This window comes from Mytilus trossulus, chromosome 14, assembly GCF_036588685.1.
Source record: "Mytilus trossulus isolate FHL-02 chromosome 14, PNRI_Mtr1.1.1.hap1, whole genome shotgun sequence".
In the NCBI taxonomy this organism is placed as follows: Eukaryota; Metazoa; Mollusca; class Bivalvia; order Mytilida; family Mytilidae; genus Mytilus; species Mytilus trossulus.
This window is the reverse complement of record NC_086386.1, coordinates 7873706-7896242: the sequence shown is the minus strand read 5'-3', so window position 1 is coordinate 7896242 and position 22537 is coordinate 7873706. Positions and strand designations below refer to the sequence as shown.

Genomic DNA, 22537 nt, shown 5'->3' with positions numbered 1-22537 from the left:
TACTAAGTACCTAGGTGAAAATTGATACACGATGAGATCATGTTTGGAGACTATATATTATACATAATAAGGAACAAAATCTGACATAAAATTAGGCTGCATTGTTTGGCTGTGTTGATTTGGGCTTAGTGTGGGTGATATATTGTTTCCTTAAATGCACAGCTTACACAGAATGTAATAAGTTTGCATAACATGTTATTTTACTGTAATTATATGGTACAACGTTAACTTTTTATGTAATGATACAGATGTCTGAAAGTTAAAAATGAAGCAAATACAAACTTATTATTTTAAGTTCAGTTTTTATGTGTAGGGGTAAGAGAATTTGTTTTAAAATATTGATAAAAATCTACAAAATTCTTTTGTTGAAATATGAAACTTATATTTAACTTTCTATATCATATAATAGAAATTTGAGTTCCAGAAACAAATTATTAAAACCATAGCCTATTTCTTGGTATTTATGATATAAGTGGGAGCTTGCTAAATATTTATAAGGAGCAATACATAGGGAGGTTTTTTTTTTGGGGGGGAAGGGGGGGGGGGGGGGCGTAATGTGGATTCATCAATAGGAATTATTCTTGGCAATCTTAAAAACTTGAGATCTTTTACATAATCATTTAGACTAAAAAAATCCTTTAAAAGTCAGCAATCAACTTAAACATTTCATTCTGTTGATTTCAATAAAACTTTTTCACAGTTTTTACATACCATGACCATAGTTTATACTTAGATTAAGTTTTGTTCAAGCAGTTCAAAGATGATATTTGTTGCAAAAAAGAAAACTGTGGGCAATCAGAATGAGTTCTGTACTTCATTTGCATAAATTAGTCGTCAAAAATTGATTCATTGTGAAGTCAGCAATGAGGTCATTTTACATAAACCTCTTAAAAACAGTTAATATTGGGTTAAAATTAATCTTTTCCAATAAATTAAATGTCATGTTAGAAAGTAGATTTGCATTAATATTAAAAATATTTTAAGAAGATCCCGTTATTTCTTACTGTGTGTTCAGTCAAATGTAGTTGAATTTTAATGCACTTTATTCTGACAGTTTAAAAGAATTTTTCACAAATTAAAAAGTTGTCACGGTCATGTTTGTATCATTAAATATAAACATTCTGAATTAGGTGTGAATCTAATGGTGTACAGAAGTTTAATGTGCGACATAAAATAATTTACAAATAGGTTTTCCTAAGGAAAATTTGTTATAATTGAATTTCCTTTCTTTAAAAAAAGTGTTATTTCATAACAAAATTAAATGGAACCAAATCCTAATTTTTAAAAGGAACATTAATTCTTGCATAAAGTGTAAAATTTAATGAGAGTCACACACACAGATATTTCAATACTATTTCCGAAAGGTGTTTCTACCTTAAACTTATGAACTATTTTATTTCTTTCCGTCAGATAATTAAGGACAATAAGAGAATACTTTTTTTCACAGATAATTAATGACAATGTGTAAAAACTTCATTTTAAGGCTGAGAACGGTTCAAATGACTTCTTAAAAAGATTAGTATCATTTTTATGGCCAACTTTTCTCCAATTTATTGACCATTTGGAAATAATTTAAACATAAAATTTGTCTTTTCCATGTTAAATGTGATCCTGAACTTCATGCTTTAGAAAGTGGCTATTTTTAATGATTTCAATTTTTTGTTTTATTCTACTTTAAAAAGAAAATAGATATTTTCATTTGACATAATGTCATCTGTTAAAGATAGATGAGGGGAACTTGTTGATGTGAACATCTTTTGGTGAAATAAATTACTAAACAATATATTAATCTGTTGGTCAGTATAAAGTAGTACTGACACATACAATATGTATGACTTTTCATGATTAATACATGCAACTTTCAGTATGAAACATTCTGGAGCACATACATTCTGGAACATTTTGCATGGAAATGTTTTGAAATACTGCCTTTTGATTTAAAAATAATTACCATTCATTTACTCTCAACAAATGTACATCTGTGTTACAGTTAACATTTCTTCTTGTACAACCATGTAACATATTGCATTCCAATATTGAGCATTTCAATATGTACATTTCACTATTGAACACTTCACTTGTAATGCAATATGTACAGCTATGAACCACTTGACATTCAATATATACAACTTTGGAACACTTGATATTCAACATTTTCAACTAAGTCTATTGTACACTAAACATTCCATATGTACAACTACTGAACACTGAGATTTATTTGTACTATGTACAACTATTGAACACTTGCCATTCAATATGTACAACTATGGAACACTTGACATTCAATATGTACTACTATGGAACACTTGACATTCAATGTGTACTACTATGGAACACTTGACATTCAATATGCACAACTATGGAACACTTGACATTCAATATGTACAACTATGGAACACTTTGTATTCAACATGTTCAACTAAGTCTATGGAACACTAAACATTCCATATGTACAACTATTGAACACTTGGATAGATCAATTTACAACTATGGAACACTTGACATTCAAGTTGTACAACTATGGAACACTTGAAATTCAATGCCTAAAACAACTATGGAACACCTAGTGTTTTGATATGTACACTTTGGGAACAATTGACATTTTGACTTTAAAAAATCTGGAACACTTAGCATTTCAATATATAAAACTCAGAAACACTTGGCAAACAATGTGTTCAAGGATAATTTAGGAACACTTTTAAAATTTACTAACTTTTGAACAGAAGGCAAATTAACATTGAAATATTTTGAACTAGTTTGCTTTTATTAATTGTTTTATGTGCATCCTCAATTTATGGTTCATTGCTCAGACTTGTATAACTGATATAATTCATTGTCCTCCAGTGGCCAGTATAGCCTAGTAGAAATCAGAGAGTTGCTAGTAAAAGGCATACGGACTAACATTATTCAGGTTAGTTCTCATATTGATTCTCATTACTAGTAACTCATTAAAGTCATGAAGAATCTGTCCTAGTTATCATTTGTAAATCTTGCTTAAAGAAGGATTGCACATCACATTTCAAAGTGAGATAATGTTAAAATATTTAGGCCTTAACTCTTGTGTTATCACAGTTAGATACTATCATTTATAAAATAGGAACAAGTTTTGATATCTGATTATATGTGTTATGGAGGCCAAACCTCCATTAATTTAAAACAGAAAATGAAAACATGCAGCTTTAATCTTTATTCACATTTAACCCTCATTTCATTAATTCACTTGAAAATATTTAATTCACACAAATAGAAGAATACTTATTTCGTGCAGACCTCAAATAATATAAAGTAAGACCTAGTCTACTAATATCTGACTTGAAGCTTTTTTTTATCACATTACCTTTGCTAGTTCCTTATTTGTGGTGTTATATCATTAAAAATTTGTTTTTACTGTCGCTTTTTTTCCTTTGAAACAATTGTTTCAGAGATAAATACTGATAACAATCTTCTGATTTCATGCACAGTGACTAGAAGGTTAGGTTCAATGACGGCCAGATACAATCACACTAATATTCAAATTGGAGTTCAGTTTAAATAGAATTAATTGTAAAAGAATAAGATATTTGAGTAGCCCTGTAGTTTTGGCATATGCTACTGTAATCCTCGCTATCAGACGGTAGTTTTAACTTTAGGTTGACATGTCAAACTTATCTGTAATCTCATTTGTTAATAGGCAAAATATTGTACGGACCTTAATTCCTAGATATAGTCAAGTTTTGCTACCAAGATAAATTATAACAACAACGGATAACAGGAAACAATTAACTAACCACTAATTTAAATGAAAGTTAAAGTTTATCAATTAATGGCATTGAGACAGTGTAAACATATACTCCCAGTTTGTAACAGGCTGTTATGGTTCTCATACAAAGCTACTGGCAACTTACTCCAGTTGAGAAATTTTAGCATGTTTTAAACGGTTTGGGGGAAAGATGAATTTTATATGGTACAAATTGTCATATTATGAAGTTTTATGCTTAGAGATTGTAAGTTGGAAGTATACTGACATGTCAGTCTGTCTGTGGGTAAGACATTTATTTCAATTGTTCCTTTTATGTTTATGAACTTGTGGAAGATCTATGTTGGCCTCTTATAATTGCTCAGTACAAAGTTCAGGGGTTGATCCAGTCATTTTTAAAAGGGGGGATTCTCAACCCAAGATAAAAGGGGGGTTCCAACTTTTGGAACCAGCCCTCTGGATCCACCACTGAAGTTGTCTAAATGGTAATTATACCCCATTTTATTTTCTATGATTTAAGTGATTTTAAGATGTCTGGCAAATTATGGCAACAATAGTCTAGGGAAAACAAGTAGCAAATGTTGCTTTATTTACATGTAAACAATTTAAGAAGTAATCCATGCCTTTTTTGCATGTAGAAACAGATATATTTTGTTATATTTCCGTGGTATTAGTTTTCCATATTGATATTTCTTTATACAATAACCCTACCTTCTGTTGCTTGAGGCTGCCATTTTGGCGATATTTATATTAAGTACAGTTACTTATAGATAATTGTATATGTGAGTTTGTCATGAAAACAGACCATAAATTGTTTTTAATTGTTGAAATTTAATTGTGATTTTTCCATCTGTTGTACATCACTGGGTTGATTTAACAGACATACAGGTAACTTGTCTCTACATTCTCAGGTAGATTCAAATGTAGATTTATTTGCTTTTGGTCAGTGTTTGACTGTTTGGACAATTTTAGCCCCTATGTGACACCAACAAACACATTTGACTGATTTAAGTCCTATACTGAACCAAGCAAACAAATATTTTGAACATGAAATTTTCCCAGTTTGTCTGCTTTTCCTCACGATTGCAGTGTTGTAAAAGTATAATGTGTTTTAATAGTTGTACGATCATTAATTAAATCTTAAATTGTTAAAAAAAAAATCAAATTTATACTGTTATAAATTTGAAACCTATAATGAAGTTAAATTTTGCTTTTAGAAGATGCATTATATTTGAGCTTTTAGTAACAACAACAAACACAAAGTTTTTTTGAAAATCAAAATAAAAAAGGAAGGAAAACAAAAAATTGGAGAGCTTTTCAAATATAAAATGTCATATTGTAATATTTAGAGTAATGATTGTAGGGATTGAGCGTAATTAGTCACTCTGATTGAGTTTTCAGTGTCCATTTCACTAATCCTGAGTAAATATTGACCAATGTCCAGTAATTATAAATTCTGTTGATTTACTAATTACCAACTTTTAATCTAAGAACCCAGACATATATTATCAATAATTGATATATGATTGAAAGTAAAACACCTGTGTACCTGAGACATACGTTCTCCAAATTATACCACGCTCGTACAGACGCACTCTAGCCTTGTTCCGCGCCGGCTCGCTCCCGTTAGCCATCGAGACTGGCAGGTACACCAGGCCGCCTACAGCTTTAGAAAATAGACTTTGTAAATTTTGTTCCTTAGATAGTGTTGAATCTGAAAAACATTTTCTTTTGCAATGTTCCTTATATGATGACATTAGGTTTGAATTGTTGTTCGAATGTTCAAAATATATTGACAATTTCTCAATGTTAAATGATGATGTCAAACTTGTTGAAATAATGAAATGTTCTGATATTCAAAAATGTTTAAGCAAATGTTTACATAAGAGTTTTATGAGACGAAAATTATTTTCTTAATTATTACTAATAACATACTAGTTGTAAAAGTCTATTTTATAATTTTAAAGTCACTGCAATTATTTTTTTATAAGATAATTAAATATGTAATCGTTATTATTTAGATGAAATTATTTTAAAACTAAGAATATATATTTTATTCTTTTTAACTTATTCCCATACTTTTTTTAACAATATTCATTTCGGATTTTATTTTTTTTGCTCAAGTATATATGCTTTTAAATGCATAAACACGTTTTTACTTTTTTGATGATAATTTTATGAATTTTACCGTTAAACTATATTAATAATGTATATAACATGTGTTAAGTGTCTCATAAGTCAAATTTATGACTGGGTATTGATTGTTTTATTGTATACTGTGATTTGTAAATATTGTCAATCAATATGTGACACTATAATAAAATATATATTTATTTGTATTAAGGATTATTATTGTGAAGTTAAACAGTTCAGTTTACAAGCTGTGTTAGAACTAGTGAGTAAGATATTTGTCTTTTTTATGCAAGTTTAAGTAAATTATTAATCTTTTACAAAATGATTAAGCATGCAAATACATAATTTATGGGGGAAAATGACTAATGCGTTATACTTGAGAAATTTCACAGATTTTTTTTTAATATTAAAAGTTTCTTAAGTAGAAATATAAAATTTTCAAATTGTTGTAATTAGTATATGTTTATGAGTTTTTTTTGTTTTTTATTGATGAAAATTTTAAACGGAGTTTTAATATATTCAAATTTGATTCAAGTAAAATGTTGAATCTTCTTCTTGAATGATCTACAGATTATTTTCCTTTTAATGAACATAACATATTTGATATTTATTGTAATGGATTGGATTAGAAATATTTGGTTAAAAGCCATATATTAAATGTTTCTTGCTTTTAAAAATCTTGATTTTAGATAAGATCTCATAACACAAATAAATAAGTGTTTTCTTTAATTGACTTGTGTCAAATCAGTCAATTTTCAATTTCAATTATTATGTCACAAAATTCTTTTATAAAATACATGACATTTGAAGAGTAAAAACATGCAAAACAGGTACTCAAAAACCACTATGACATTGTCATAACTGAAAAACTTCTAAAAACATATCTGATAAAAATCATTGATTTGAGCATAAGATATTGTACTGTCATCACTCACTTGTAACGGACATTCTGATTGGTTGGCAGACCACCCTATTATCAATTGAAAGACCATTAAACAGAAATACAGGTATTTTTCATTAAACACACTTGGAGGGTACAGGAGTTAAAAATTTTATCCTCGGATTTATGACAACAAGATTTAGAGATTATATGTTTATAAAAACGTGAAAGTGAATTAATAAAAGATGTATGTTTGTGGCGGAAAATAAAAACCGATTTAAATGGATTACTAAAAGTGAAGGTAAACATTTTTATTTATTTTAATTTCTATATGAAAATAATTGTTTAATCTGCAATATTATTTTTTTTAAATCAGCAAAAAAAGTTAAAATATAACAAATGCTTAATAAAAGTCATAGCAATGACAATTTTTATATGTATATTGAATGTTTTCCTTGTGAATTTGCACTTACAATGATATTCTCAAAATTAATTGACACTTTTAGATGAGAGAGATGATTTGATTCAATAAACTGCATTTTTAATTTAAATCTTAATGTGAGAATTCAAAAGTATTTCAAGTATTAGTGTATATACTATGTATATCTTATAACACCTGGGCGCCATGCTTATTATTTTCCTTATTTTGTATTAAACACTTTTTTGCCTACCAGTTTCCCTAAGAAGGTATTTGTGAAATGAAAGCTTAATTCAATAGGACAAGCGCTCTTATATCATCTGTTGAATAATAGAATACATTTTAATTTTAAGTTTTTTTAAAATATATGTTTTGTATAGAATAAGTAATTTTAGACATATCGACATATAAATAACTAAGATTATTCCATATTATAAAGCAAGAATATGTGTTTGTAATTAGAATTGTAGTAAATTTGAGTTTGAAAGTCTTATATTTTATTAGTTCATATTTAAACTATACCAATATATTACAATTTAACAATTTGACCTCAAGTATAAAAGAACCATTAGTGACCAATTGTGTGAAATGCAATGTATGATTCTTATTTTCATTGAATTGGGTTGAGGTTGAGGTTTTATTTTAAAACTTTTATATGTTATATTCATGACAAATTTTTTAAGTGAAACCAAAAAATGAAAAGCTGTGCATGGTTCTGAGGGTGGTTTTTTTTTCAGAATATTTTTATTCGTAGATAAACAAAACAACAATAGAGAAATGATAAAATCTTGTAAACAAAGCTGTATTATCTTCCAATTTGCTCAAAGTAATCAATGTAATAACTTAAAAGGAATCATATTATTTTGGTTTTGTTTGATATTACTGAGGACTCTAATATTATAATTTCCTATATATTATTTGTTAATTTAAATGAAAATTGAATATGTTTTATGTCTGTTAGATGACAGAAAATGTTTTTTTTAAACTTGGTATTCCACTGTTACTTTATCTTACTTAAATATTTGATATTTTGTAATAATTTTAAATTGAGACATTATCAGATCATTAACTATTTTCATGAACATTTTCACAGAGTCAAGATTTTTATAAATATTATGAAGATCTATTGGTGAATTTGTACATCATGATTTAATTTGTTGCACACAACACTTGTCTCTAGAATAAATGGGGTCTCTTATTCTAGATGCCAAAAGTTTGGAAGCCCATACTGCATATTTCTGGAAGCATGAAAAAATAAAGGTTGTAAACTGTACTATAATGATACAAATTGCATATATTTTGATAAAAAGGTTAAAAATAAAACTTGTGTAAGATTGTTTTTTAGTCTGTGGCAGAAACATTTGGTCCTGTCAGATTATAGCAGTCTGGTACTAAGTAAATATTTCAATTAAAAGGTGATTAGTGTATTGAACATAGCAGTGTACAGTTTATTAATATCTACAACTACAGGTACATGTATTACATACGCTTTCCTAAAGTGAAAAAAAAAGTAATATGTTAAAAAGTGTATTACATGTATATATGGGCTTTTTGTTATTTGAACTAGACTATTACTTTTATTTCAATTTGTTTTGTAACAGGAGAAAGACTGGCACCTTTTAAAATAATTTGATATTCTTGTTTTTATTAAATAATCATAGAACTTTGAATCTAATTCCATGAATATTTTTCCTTTTAAAAGTCATTTTATATCAATATAAAAGCCTTAACTTGCAGAATAAATATATATAAAAAGTAAAAGATAACAAAAATAGACTTTCTTTTCTTAATTCAAATCGATTATAAGTTTCTTAAACAGTAAAGTCCAGATTAAATAAATGTCCATTGAATATGTTTGTGCAAGGGACAATACAGGCGCAAATAAATCTCTTTATGGACATGAGATTAAAACGCATACCCTGTAATTTGTCTAAACACTTAGTATCGTTGTTTGTACGACTTCAACAGATTTAGAATTAAATGTTGGTATACCGTATCATTATACTAAAACTTAATCAAAAGGAACCTATGACTGTGCTAGATATACATTTAAACAAATCGTCAATTTAAAGTTCATTTTATTGTTTAATTTCAGACTGAGAAATTGAAAGTCGTCCGTGTGGGTGAAGAAACCTTTTCCATATAAATGATGTGAGGAATTGAAAACACATTTTAGACATCTTTGGAAATACTTAGACAAGACAATGACAATGTGTAGATATATAACCGTAATAGTATTGTCAACAGTATTTGTGTTCATCAGTGCGGCAGATATCACTATATTTTACCAGATTTTAGAAGAACAAGAACCACCTTTATATCTTGGCAACGTTGCCAGTTCAAGCGATTTAGCATCCATAGCTACAGGTGATGAGTTTGCTAACATGAGATATAGCTTTCTTAAAACAGTTGGAACATATTTTACAATCAATGAAAACAATGGTGCTCTTTCTACAAATTCTAAGTTAGACCGAGAAACAATTTGTCCGTTTCAGAAAAGTTGTGTTCTCCAACTCCGTATAGGTGCTAGTAGTGGAACGTTCTTCCAACCAATCAATGTTAATGTAACTTTAAAAGACGTAAATGATAACAAACCAGAATTCAGTGAGACATCCATTGTTTTAAACATTCCAGAAGATGCAGATATAAACACTACATACCCAGTTATAGGGGCTGTTGACAAAGATATGGCTGATAACAACTCTTTACAAACATATGAACTTTTACCAGATAGCGGAACTTTTGGTTTAAAGTTTGACCATAGTTTATCAGGAAATATTGAAGTTTCTATCCTCCTCAAACAGACAGTAGATAGAGAGGTGCTGAGCCGTTATCAAGTTTATCTGGTGGCTAAAGACGGCGGTACACCACAGAGAAGTAGCATGTTGACAATTAACATAAGTGTTACAGATATTAACGACAACAAACCAATTTTTAGTCGTAAACAATATGACATCACAGTGCCAGAAGATATATCTGTACCCAATAAAATTCTAAACATCACAGCGGTGGATCATGACGCTGGTTTGAATGGAGAGGTAGAATTCACTTTGATATCGTCTCCTTCAAGTGATGCACAAACATTCTTTGCCATCGATAAAACAACAGGTCAGCTGTCGGTCATAGAACATCTCTCTCACACAAAGGGAGCACCTCTAAGTCTTATCGTTCAAGCTTCTGATAAAGGGACACCACCCAAGAGCAGTCAGGTTGCCTTGACAATCACTGTAACTGATGTGAACGACAATCCTCCCGAAATTAACATAAATTTGTTATCAAGTGGCAGTACAGCCAGAGCCAATGAGAACTCTCCAAATGGAACTGTCGTAGCTTACATAGGAGTCACAGACAAAGATACTGGGAACAATGGTATTGTCTCTTGTAGTCTCCGTGACGACACGTTTAGACTTTCCAAACTGTCCAGTTCTCAAACGGAATATAAAGTCTTGGTAAATAAAGTTCTAGACAGAGAAAAGGACATTGAAATAGTTGTAACAGTTGATTGTCAAGATTCTGGTAACCAACCACTTAAAACAACGTCAAGCTTTATTGTTCAAATTATAGATGAAAATGACAATTTCCCAGAATTTCTTAAAAGTTTTTACAATGAGTCAATGGTAGAGAGTGATCATACAGGGATCTTCATAGCCAAGGTAACAGCATCAGACAAAGACGAAGAAGAGAACGCTCAAGTTAGGTACTATGTAGAACAGGGGAACGCAGACAAGTTTTATGCTGACCCAAGCACAGGTGTGATTAGAACCACTGTACCATTCGATAGAGAAATGCAGGATGTTTATACATTTCAAGTTCTGGCTGTCGATGGTGGACAAACGAAAGCATTTACATCAACTGCAACAGTGGAACTTCACATTCTTGATGAAAATGACGAAACTCCACGTTTTAATCAGACCAGTTATGAATTCAAAATTCAAGAAAATTTACAATCAAAGACTTTTGTGGGTATTGTATTTGCCACTGACAATGACATTGGGGATAATGGTAAAATAAAGTATTCCATTAAGTCAAGAAATGGTGCTGTACCCTTCCACATAGATCCATCTACTGGAACCATTCAAACAAACGGTATACTGAACAGAGAGTATAAAAATCTATACACATTTGAAGTAAAGGCTGAAGATTTTGGAGCACCATCGTTAAACTCTACAGTTAATGTACAAGTAATGGTTCTAGATATAAACGATAATTCTCCACAGATATTGTATCCAGTGCAGGGAAACGGCTCCATTAAAGTCTCACATTTAACACCAGCTAATTCTGTGGTCACCAAAGTGGAAGCCTTTGATCCTGACAATGGACCAAATGGTTCCCTCAGCTTCTCAATTCGATCAAGAAACGACAATAATTTATTTTTTATTGAGAGCAATACTGGGAAGATATTTCTCTCTCATAGCATTCAGAGTAGTGAAATAAAGGATTATTTATTAGTTGTGGAAGTACAGGACCATGGTGTTACGCCACGGAGCAACAGTACAGAGATTAAGATAAGGATAGAATTAACAAAAACATCAGCTTCAACAGAAGCAAGTATTGGCCAGAATGTGCTTATCGTGATTACAATAGTGTGTGTGACAATCGTTTTATCATTAGCTATAATCGTCATCATATTTCTCATACGGAGAGTAGACAATAATAAATTAATGAAAGACTATCCACCACCAGGGAAGGAAGAATTTCAGATTTCTGAAACTATACACCTAAACACCAATAAAAAATCCATATTGACAAAAGAGACCAATTTACCCAGTGGATATAATACCAATACATTAAGTAGTGGAGATAGAAAAGAAGTGAGTTTTTCGTTAGATGATCATAGAGACTCTGGAATATTTATGATAGCTAATTCAGAATCGGGTAGTCCCAAACCACAGCCATCATTAAAACAGGTTTGTTTCCTTGCCTGTTATAGTCTCCTAACATCTAACAAAACGTTTGTTCAAGGGGAAATAGTCTAAAGGCATGTTTGGCTTTATTCCTAACATCTAACAAGACATTCATGTTCAAAGGGGGAACAGTCTATAGGCATGCCTGTTGTGTTCTCCTAACATCTAACAATATGTTTGTTCTAAGGGGGAACAGTCTATAGGCATGCCTGTTGTATTCTCCTAACATCTAACAATATGTTTGTTCAAAGGGGGAACAGTCTATAGGCATGCCTGTTGTATTCTCCTAACATCTAACAATATGTTTGTTCTAAGGGGGAATAGTCTATAGGCATGTTTGGCTTTACTCCTAACATCTAACAATATGTTTGTTCTAAGGGGGAATAGTCTATAGGCATGTTTGGCTTTACTCCTAACATCTAACAAAACGTGTGTTGTAAGACGGTCAGTCCGGGCATGTTTGGCTCTTCTCTAAACATTTAATATAATTTAATTTTAAAATTTCTGTAGGGTTTGAAATTTAACTAACAGTACTTGCATGATGTTTTATTCTAACCTATTCATCGGCATGTAACTTTGAATTCAACAATTTTTTAAAAGCATTTAAAAATTGCAGAAAATTGTGCACTGTTAAGGTATAATTTGAACTTGATTTTAAAACTTCTTTTTAAAACTGTGTGAATTTAACAGTTTTTTGCTCTTTTTAATAGACAACGTTCAATTTACCGTGGTAAAATAGCTGAGTTCACACCTATCAACTTAAATAAGATTGACCATTTAACTAGACCTTTTATAGACTTTTTCAGTCTGGTATCTGGTGGCCTTATTATGGTAATAAAACAGTAATATAAACTTTTTTCAGTAAGGTGAACTTTTCCCTGTCAGATAGTTAGCTTGCAACTGCTAGCAAAGATTAATTGTGTGCTAACATTTGACCTGTCTTTAGGTGCAAAAGAAAATTTAATTTCACCAGTAAAATTTTCGAAAAAGATTGTTAAAGTTGTTTTTTACTGAATGACCTTTGGAAAAGTAAGTTTTTTAATGAACTTTTTATTTACACACCTGGCGGGACAATCATAATTATTAAATAGTATAATGTGTGGAGTTAAGATCAACAATTAGGTTTAATTAACCAATTTTTAGTCCATATACTCTGATAGAGTAATTTCAAGTAAATCAAATTTGATTGAGTACCAATTCTCCTGTTAACTTTGTGAAAAGAAAAAGAATAAGTGTGAATGTTTAATTCTTCAACAATAACTAAGTTTTTATCCAGCGTTAAATGAATCCAATTTCATATCTCAACTTTAAAATTAACAAGCAAATTCTGTCAACTTGATCTTACTGTCAGGCCACCAACATTTAAACTGGAAAACCAGTTCTTTTTAAGTGATTAAAAGAGATTGATATTTTTATTATAAGTGTCAAGAGTACAACTGGCCTTTCGTCCTAACAATCAGGAGCATCAATTATCATACTCAGAATCAGAAACAACATATTTGGACTCATGAACTTGACTTTAACAGTCACAATTGGAACAGAACGTTCACTTTAACAGTCAAAATTTGGTTTAGAGGGGGGAGGGTGTCTGAACCCCCCCTGGCTATGGGTATGATGTACATCAACTGTTGTGGCTTGAGGAATGTGCTTTTCTTTGTTTTCAAAATTCCAATAGGGTACATACTTTATATAATTGTTTAAATAAACCAATTTTTCAAGACGTTTCGGCCAATGGCCTTCTTCAGTTCTTTATTTTTCCTCTCAAAGAATGTGCTTTTGTCAAAATAAAACAAAAACAAAAATAAAAAAATATTTTCTGTGGAATTTAACTCATGACATAAAGGGGTCAACCAAAAATTTAGTTTATCCTCAACAATTATTTAAATTTTAACCTTATAAGTATTTTGCATCCTACCAAAACAAAACTTGATATTTTCTCCCTCTTTCTTATGTACAATACAATAACTGGAAATAGATATATATGAAATCTTTCCTTTAGTGTAAAAACATCAATTACAAAGTGACCACTGGGTTGATAACAAAATGAAAATAGCCATTATATTCTAACAATATGATAGATAGGAAAGTTTGTTTGCCAGCTGTCTAAATGTAAATTAAAGTTTGATTAAACGATTTAGCTTTGAAAAAGACCCCAGAACGTTACCTAATAGTTAGTTTTGGAGCCATGTGATGTTTATATATGCTAATCCTCTTTAGAAATATCAACGGGAAATCGTTCATAGAACCCAACCTGTTACACGATACGGGGTTGGACAAATGAAAGTTTTTGTTGACAAACATGTTGGTTATTACACAAATTATCATATTTTATCAAGCAAAATTTTCACCACAATAGAAATAAGAGGATTTAAAATATCTGAATTTTGCAGGAAGTTGCTGGGAGTTTGATTGAAAATTTAAAGATTGTTCGTCTTTCAAAAGAATGTAATCGATTTGACATAGATTGGTTAATAGATTTTAAGGACAAAAATGAAATGTGAAAACCTTACAAGTGCAGTATTCAATAAAGTAATTTTTCTTACTGAATTGAACCATTCATCATTTTTATAAGCATGATAATCCTGTGATTATACCATACTTTGTCAGTTAAGTGATTATAAATTGTAGCTTTCACCAAATTATATACCAATAAGGAAAAGCTTGAAAAATGTGAAAATGACAAATTTTTCGTTCGTTTCGTAAAACCTGCCTGACCCTATTGTTTACAATATGTTTCTTGTAACACAGCTTTATTATTAAATTACTTAAAGAAAACATATATACTTGTACATATGTTACCATCAACCATCATTTGGCTTAAAAAATAGTCATCATCAATTATGAAATTTGTTGGTTTCATGGCAAACATTGTTTTATTGTTGCAATGCAATGGAATTGTTTATACAGTTGTACTTTGATTCTATCACAATGATCACAACTAAGCAAATATTTTTTTTTGATATTCATGATGAGAGCAAATCAAAATTGTCAAATTGTCTGGAATTAATTGAATATGATTTTCCAATAATTTCCAATAGATTATTTACATTTTGTTATTTTTGGAATTGATAAGACTTCAAGAGAACAATACAGTGGAACCTGTATACAAGTTACTCAGGTGTTCTATGCAGGAATATACAAACCATCTACCATGCTAGCTAGACAATGCAAACTTCTCTATGAAATTTCACAAATTAAATTTGAAAAATCAATCTGAACAATACTAAATGAGCAAGACACTTAGCAACCAGACATGAAAGATATATATGCTGAAGGGCGTTCATCAATGAGGACAAAGATGTTTTTTTATACAGACTGAAAGTGCATCAAAGAATTAGAATTGCCAACCGTATAAAACAGTTTTTCATTCTAAAGCAGAAAATAATGAAATATTGATTGGTTAATGTTTGTAAGGCAATGGCTGAATTCAGCTTGTAATCGTATTAATAATAAGCTGACAGAATTTTACAATGTTTTGACTTTTCTTTACTTTCAGATTCATGAATCTTCATCAGATCCCCTCCCTCACGAAGAAGAGCATCATAGAATGGCGTCCATACGTCTTCATCAGAAGTTACTGAATTCCTATAATAAACCATTATTATATCACCCAGATGATGTAAGTTATCCTATTAAATATTATTCTAGATGGGAGTTATTGTAGGGAATGATCTGTCAGAATATACAGAATTTACAATTGTATTCAGAGGTCAAACCTGTTATTAGAAGAAAAAAACTGTCTTGTCAGTTTATCCATCCTCCCTTCCTGTTGTGGGAATACCTATATACCTATATTTTTTTAACTTCAATTCATAGATCATCTGTTTTATAAGGTCTGTTTTGTCTGGTCCATAGGGGTGACCTTTGTTGGTTGAGGTAATGAATAGATATAGGAAGATGTGGTGTGAGTGCCAATGAGACAACTCTCCATCCAAATAAAAACTTAAAAAGTAAACCATTATAGGTTAAAGTACGGCCTTCAACACCGAGCCTTGGCTCACACCGAACAACAAGCTATAAAGGGCCCAAAATTACTAGTGTAAAACCATTCAAACGGGAAGTCTGTATATTTTAAAATATTATATATGTTATTTAAGTGATGTTAGGTTGGTGTCCTGTTTACATCTTACCAGAATTGCCTTCCTTAATAATTACATTGCAAAAAGTGCGACTAAATTTCTCATTATATTTGGCATATAAATTCAATTTATTAAGTTTTTTTTATAAATCTTTTTCTTAACAAAATAACTTGAAATTTGTCATATTGTTGGTTTGATTGTTAGACAGTTTTTTATTCAAAGCCTATCTTAAGATGAGAATCAAGCAACCTTGTGTACCCTTTGTTTTACTTTCCAGTTCACTAACAACTTTACCGATAAAAAAAATCAAAAGATTAAAATCAAAAACAAAACAATGACCACATATTCTGTTATTATTAAGTTACAGTTAGTCATCATGTTTAAAGGTAATTTAGTTCATATTCACATCTTATTCTTTTCTACTGTTTCTCATTCTTTAAGTTAAATCTTAAATCCAGAAATTAGAATTTAAATTTTTAATCGTGGTAAAAATTTGCTATGAATAGAATGCCGATGTTAAAGAATTTGTAAATACCTATTAATCACAGATCGTTATGATTGTTTAAAATTTGAACCTGTTACGGCCTATACAGATGGCCAAAAAAGTAGGCTATTACAACAAGAATGCTGTTCTCTTCCCCTTCAATACATTTTGATTCATATAAATAGAAAATCCTGCAGTTACATGAGTTTTACTAAAGGTTATTTTAGAAAACGGCTTGAGATTTTGTAAATATTTTTATTGGTTTATATAAGAAATAATACAAGAATAAGATTTTATCCAAATCTAACTCTTCTAGTTAATTCTTTGACTGAAAGGAATCATTTTAATCCCAATTTTCGTAGTTAGTGTAGCTTATGGTTTTTTTTCGTAAGAAATTAGTTTTCATGAAATACTATGATTAGCAAAAAAAAAATTAGAAAATTAAAACAGGAAATTGTATGTTATTTGGTAATGATATACATTTGTACAACATATATGATATAAAATTTCTTGACTGTCAGCTTTATTTTTCATTGATTGATAGTTGCTTGTTTAATGTCCAGTGAACTAAAGGTTAGATCCTATTGAAATAAATGTAAAAAAAGTTTGCCATTAGTTTTGTAACAGCAGAGTTTCCTTGTCTATTTTTTCTTTTGAAAATATCTTTTATATAATTTTTTTTTATCCTTACTTCAATGAACTCCTAAACTAAACAAATTCTCAGATGGCTATCAAATAAAAGTTAAATAGACCTGGAAACATAACAGTAAACAATATTCAAATAATTTCACAAAGTTAAAAAGATACATTGTGTTTAGAATCAATTCAAAAGTCAACTGTTAATATAACAGATATTCATTGATATATACAACATTTATCCACGTAAATATTTAAACAGATTGTCCTATATTTATTCATAATCCTTTTATCTTTGAAGTTTTTCTTCTTTCTTTCGTTTCTTGGAGGGTAAAATGAATATTGTGCTTGTTTCTGTGTTGAGCTTTATTGTTAAAAGTTCAAAGAACATTTAATCAAGGGATGTTAAGTTTTTATTATGAGAAAAACGGAGGCGTGTCTGCGTACCTTTCTCTCACTCAAATGGTGAAAAACGGGATTAAATATACGTTAAATAGAAAGACTTTCTCGGTGGGAGCTATGCACTTTGACTACGGTTCAAATGAACTGAACATAATTTGATTAAATACAGTTTTGACATTGTAATGTGAAATTTCTTTTATTGTCAAGAGGTACTCGATGTAACATTTAGGGCTGATATTCCTGCAGGGACGTCATGGTGTGGTTTTATCCCGTCATATAAAATATGTCCAACCTTTGGGTATTAAGATGTCAGGATATTTCTTAACATTGTAATAATATTGGACTAATTATCGGGATTTTACGTGAATGTCATTGGGAAATAATAGTCATAGTAATAGAATTATATGGTGCCCCCTATTTACACCTGGAGTAGGACGTCTGTGACAAGAACTTCTGCAGAAATCTTTTAAATTTAATTGTTAGATATGCCTGTCTACTGACATTAAAATTGTCACTTGCAGTTCTTTTTTTTTCTATTGAGAATTGCCAAAGTAGATACTTTTTAAGGTTTATAGAGTACAGTGATTTTGTTGGGACAGTATTATTTCTTTTTTTTACAATTTTTCATGTTTGAAATAATGGGAAAAGTTTATAGTGTAAGAAAGATTTTAAAAAGAAGATGGCATTTAACTTTTTAACTTATATACATGTTTTCTGCTACTCACAGTTAGTTTGCTTCTTGTTGAAAAATTAATATATAAATGATTTTTTTTGCAGAGACGACAGATTTGGAGTAAACGTCATGGCGATGATACACATAGTGATTTAAGTGAGGATGTGACTAGTGATAGTGGCCGTGGTGGCAGTGAGGAGAATGTCCACCACCATCAGATGTATCCAAGGAGTGGCATTGTTATATAAAGTTATGGTAAGTGTTGGTGTGTACAAGAAATAAAAGAATACTGAGGTAGTCAATGAGATATGCCAGCAACCCAGCACAAATATAAATACAGAAAAATACATCTAGCGGTAACGAGAGCGGTCAACATTCTCTCCTCAACATAAGCTTGAACTGTATGTCAAGCTCAAAATAACACTAAGTCTAGACCGGTCCTAAATGAATGAATGGAACTTGCACATCTCTGTTATAAAATAAAACTTATCCTAAAAAGATAAAAAGACACTAAGATCTAAAGATAGAAAAAAACCAATCTAACGGATAATGTTTCTGACATGAGTTGAGAACTTCAACTGTATTATACTGTTGACTAACAAAAAACTGATGAAGCTTGAAAATTGTTGTCATTGTTTTGCATACATGTCACTTTAAAAAAAACCAATTCAAACAGAAAGAGGAGATGTTAATTTAAGATTGTGGTTGTAAGCTTAGTTAAGTTTATGCTTTATTTCTATATTTTGTGGCAACTCCACCTTAGAGTTGAACAGGTTTTATTTGTTGTGATAATTATATGTTTAGATTGCTTGTGAAAAGTCATAAATCTTAGGGTTAATCAGGCTAAAAAATGCACATTTCAGAAGTAATAAAATGAGATTTAATGTACAGGGTACCTTGGTTCATGATTCTAAGGCCTTTAATTGACCAAATCTACATAAACCTGTGATTACTGACTTAATTATAGATCAAGAGAAAGTTTGAACTTGTTAAAATGATTATTAATGAAATTTTGACATGCAATTTGAACATTTTTAAATCCCCTCTTAAATCTGACATTGGTGGTCACAATGATTTAATGGACTAAGGGAGATAATTTGATTATTTTTATTTAGATTGAAATAAACAATTAATTTTCCCATAGCAACAATGGTAGCCTTTTTCGAGATACAGACTTTAGAAAGTTGATTTTTTAAACGAAACCTTGCTAGAATCAAAGAAAAGTTATTAGGACAGTATTTTTTGGTCCCAAAAATATAGGTTCGCGTTGCTTTTCTTAGCGTATTTTGTACTTATCTCCCATGCCTATCAATTTTGCGCTTAAAAATACGTGTCTTGTCCTGGCGTTGAAAAGTCATCTCAGTGCCTTTAGGGCTACGGAATAATTTTTATTTTGCCTTTTGTATAAAGTAGAGTGCACGAAGTCTCTAAAAATAAAAAAATTACGGGCGCAAATATCGACCAATCAGGATTAGCCATACTCTTAATTCTGAATACCATGTTATGCTCATAAAATGGCTGCGCCCATAAAATCTAATGGTGTATTGTAACCTATAATCCTGCTGATTGTGGTAAGGGAGATAATTTGAATATTTTTACTGATTGTGACAAGGGAGATAATTTAATTATTTTTATTTGTTTCTACTGAATGTGACAAGAGAGATAACCACAGATTTTATTAATCATGGGATTGACAACATTGTCCTGTTATGTCCAGATCTGTAATCAAGTCTCTATTAAACTTTTTTTCTTTTATGTACACGATTTTTTGGGGTTAAATTTGTGTCATTCTTTGTATTAATGTTGTTTGAAAAGTTTTATGGGATTTTTTTGGTTCTTTTATTATCCTAAAGTAGGATAGGTATATGACAGATCTTATTTTCACCATTTATTTTTAAATCAGTTATTATTTGTGTTTATCTTTTAATATTATATATTTAGTGTCCATTATATGGTTTACCATCCAAGAAATAACTTAGAATACTTTATTTTTCAGATGATTACAGATTTTCCCTAAAAGCAGTATTTTTAAAGACATAATACCTCATTGAGATTTTTATGACTCTGATATTACCTATATGAATCCACCTGTTAGATACAGAGAGACTTACAGAGCTACTGATATACACTATACAGAGCCAATGATCTCCACTATACACTGCCAATGATGTCCACGATACACTGCCACTGATGTTACTCTGCCACTCTCAGATTATATCCTCACTATATGATGTAAGTATACATAGAAATCAAACATCCTGATAAAATTTGCATACTGTATGCTGGATATCACATAGGTTCACGTAAAATTTTGACGTCATAAAACAAAATATCTGACACCACAATGAAAAACTGATTGTTGTTGACACCAAAAGTTCAAGCGGCCGGGTCAGCCGGAATTAGCAATAAGGTGTATTGTTTTTCATTAATTTCTGTCTGACTGAAAGATTGACAATTTACATATTTCTAAGGAAAACGTCAATTACCTATAATAAAATCCCATTTACAGACATTAACAACAAATGGAATTTAAAGACCTTGCCTGGCTATACAGCCCTCGCACGGTCTGTAACAGACATTAAATATGGTATCTATAGTAAATTTACTTCACAGTATAAACAGTTCGAAAATATGTTTTACAGTTTTAATGCTACTATTAAATTTATATTTTTACCATTAGATATTAACTGTTAATCTCCTTTGATATATTATTTTAACACCTTTAAATTTATTTGCAGGTTTGTTCACAAATGGTGCTAAAGTCTTCAAAGGGAGTTAATCATTCTTGTTATTGAAGGGGAGATAATCCTTGTTGTTATTGAAGAGGAGATAACCTGGTGCATTCCTTGAACTTTGATCTCACTACAAACTAAGCTGTGAATTCCATGTTATCAATTCTTGCTAGAATTTATCTCTAGTCTTATCACATGTTTCATTGTAAATTTATCATTGATATAGAAATCCTGTTATTTATGATAATGTTATTTGTTATTGTTTTATATTTTTTTAAAGATTAAAAATCTTGAAATGTAAACTTATTCTTCTTTTTATTAACCTGTTCAAAATGTATGAGACTGTTTTGTGTAAAAGCCAATGAAATGAATATATATGAATCAGGTATTATCTCAGCCATACTGCTATGCCCTAAGGAATCGCACATATGAAAAACAAAGTGTTTTCTCTGTAAATATAAAATATGAAGATGTGGTATGATTGCTGAAGAAACAACTCTCTGTAAGAGACCAAATGACACAGAAATTAACAACTATAGGTCACTGTACTACATCTTTCAACAATGAGCAAAGCCTATCCTGCATAGCTAGCTATAAAAGATCCTGAAATTATGACCTTATTTATATACCAAATAATGTATGAACAACTATTATGTTACATAGCAACAAACAACAATCACTGAATTACAAGCTCCTGGCTTTGGACACGCACATGAAGAATATGGCAAGTTTAAACTAGTTTGTTGGAGCCAGACTCTCCCCAATTCTGGGATAGTGATGAGATTGAAGACTGGTAGATCAACATATGTATAGGTTTAAATACTGTGAATTCATTAATATTCCTTGGATACCAATTTTCGTGGATACAGGAGAACCACGAAGTCAAATGTTCAACGAAATACAAATTTTCTAAAGGATTGTTTGCAGACTTTACCAAAACCATGAAATTAAATATCCATGAATATGCAAGTTTTCCTCAATCCTTGAATATTGGTGCCCACGAAAATAAATGAAATCACAGTAATTCTTTAAGATTTTAGCAATCCAACATTACATAGAGAGTGTACAAAGACATTAGTACAGGAAACAATTATGTGTTTAACCAACAACAAGAAACACAGAAATTTCAAGCATTAAATAATACAGGAAAACGCTATCCATTATATCCTAGAACAAGAAAGACAACATTCAAACAATAAAAAGTACAGGAAAACGCTATCCTTGATATCCAATAACAAGAAAAACAGAGCATTCAAACAATAAATAGTACATAAAAATGCTATCCTTGATATCCAATAACAAGAAAAACAACATTGAAACAATAAACTGTACAGGAAAACTCTATCCTTGATATCCAATAACAAGAAAAACAGAGCATTCAAACAATAAATATTGCAGGAAAACGATATCCATTATATCCAAAAACAAGAAAAACAGAGCATTCAAACAATAAAAAGTAC

General features: G+C 30.3%; 1 protein-coding gene across 3 annotated transcripts; it reads left to right on the top strand.

The window, feature by feature from the left end:
- Positions 1-4000: 4000 nt before the first annotated feature.
- On the top strand, positions 4001-21379 carry LOC134697223 (protocadherin-11 X-linked-like). 3 transcript variants are annotated; one of them, XM_063559356.1, is made up of 6 exons: positions 4001-4022; positions 9263-12074; positions 15568-15690; positions 18450-18600; positions 20342-20577; positions 21084-21379. In XM_063559356.1, exons 2-4 carry the CDS (start codon positions 9372-9374, stop codon positions 18591-18593), a joined length of 2970 nt encoding a protein of 989 aa, XP_063415426.1. In that variant the 5' UTR covers positions 4001-4022; positions 9263-9371; the 3' UTR covers positions 18594-18600; positions 20342-20577; positions 21084-21379. The 3 variants fall into 3 exon arrangements, with proteins under 3 accessions (XP_063415426.1, XP_063415427.1, XP_063415425.1); XM_063559357.1 differs by lacking the exon at positions 4001-4022 and adding an exon at positions 6857-7050 and having other exon boundaries at positions 9263-11978; XM_063559355.1 differs by lacking the exon at positions 4001-4022 and adding an exon at positions 6860-7050.
- The last annotated feature ends 1158 nt before the right edge of the window (positions 21380-22537 follow it).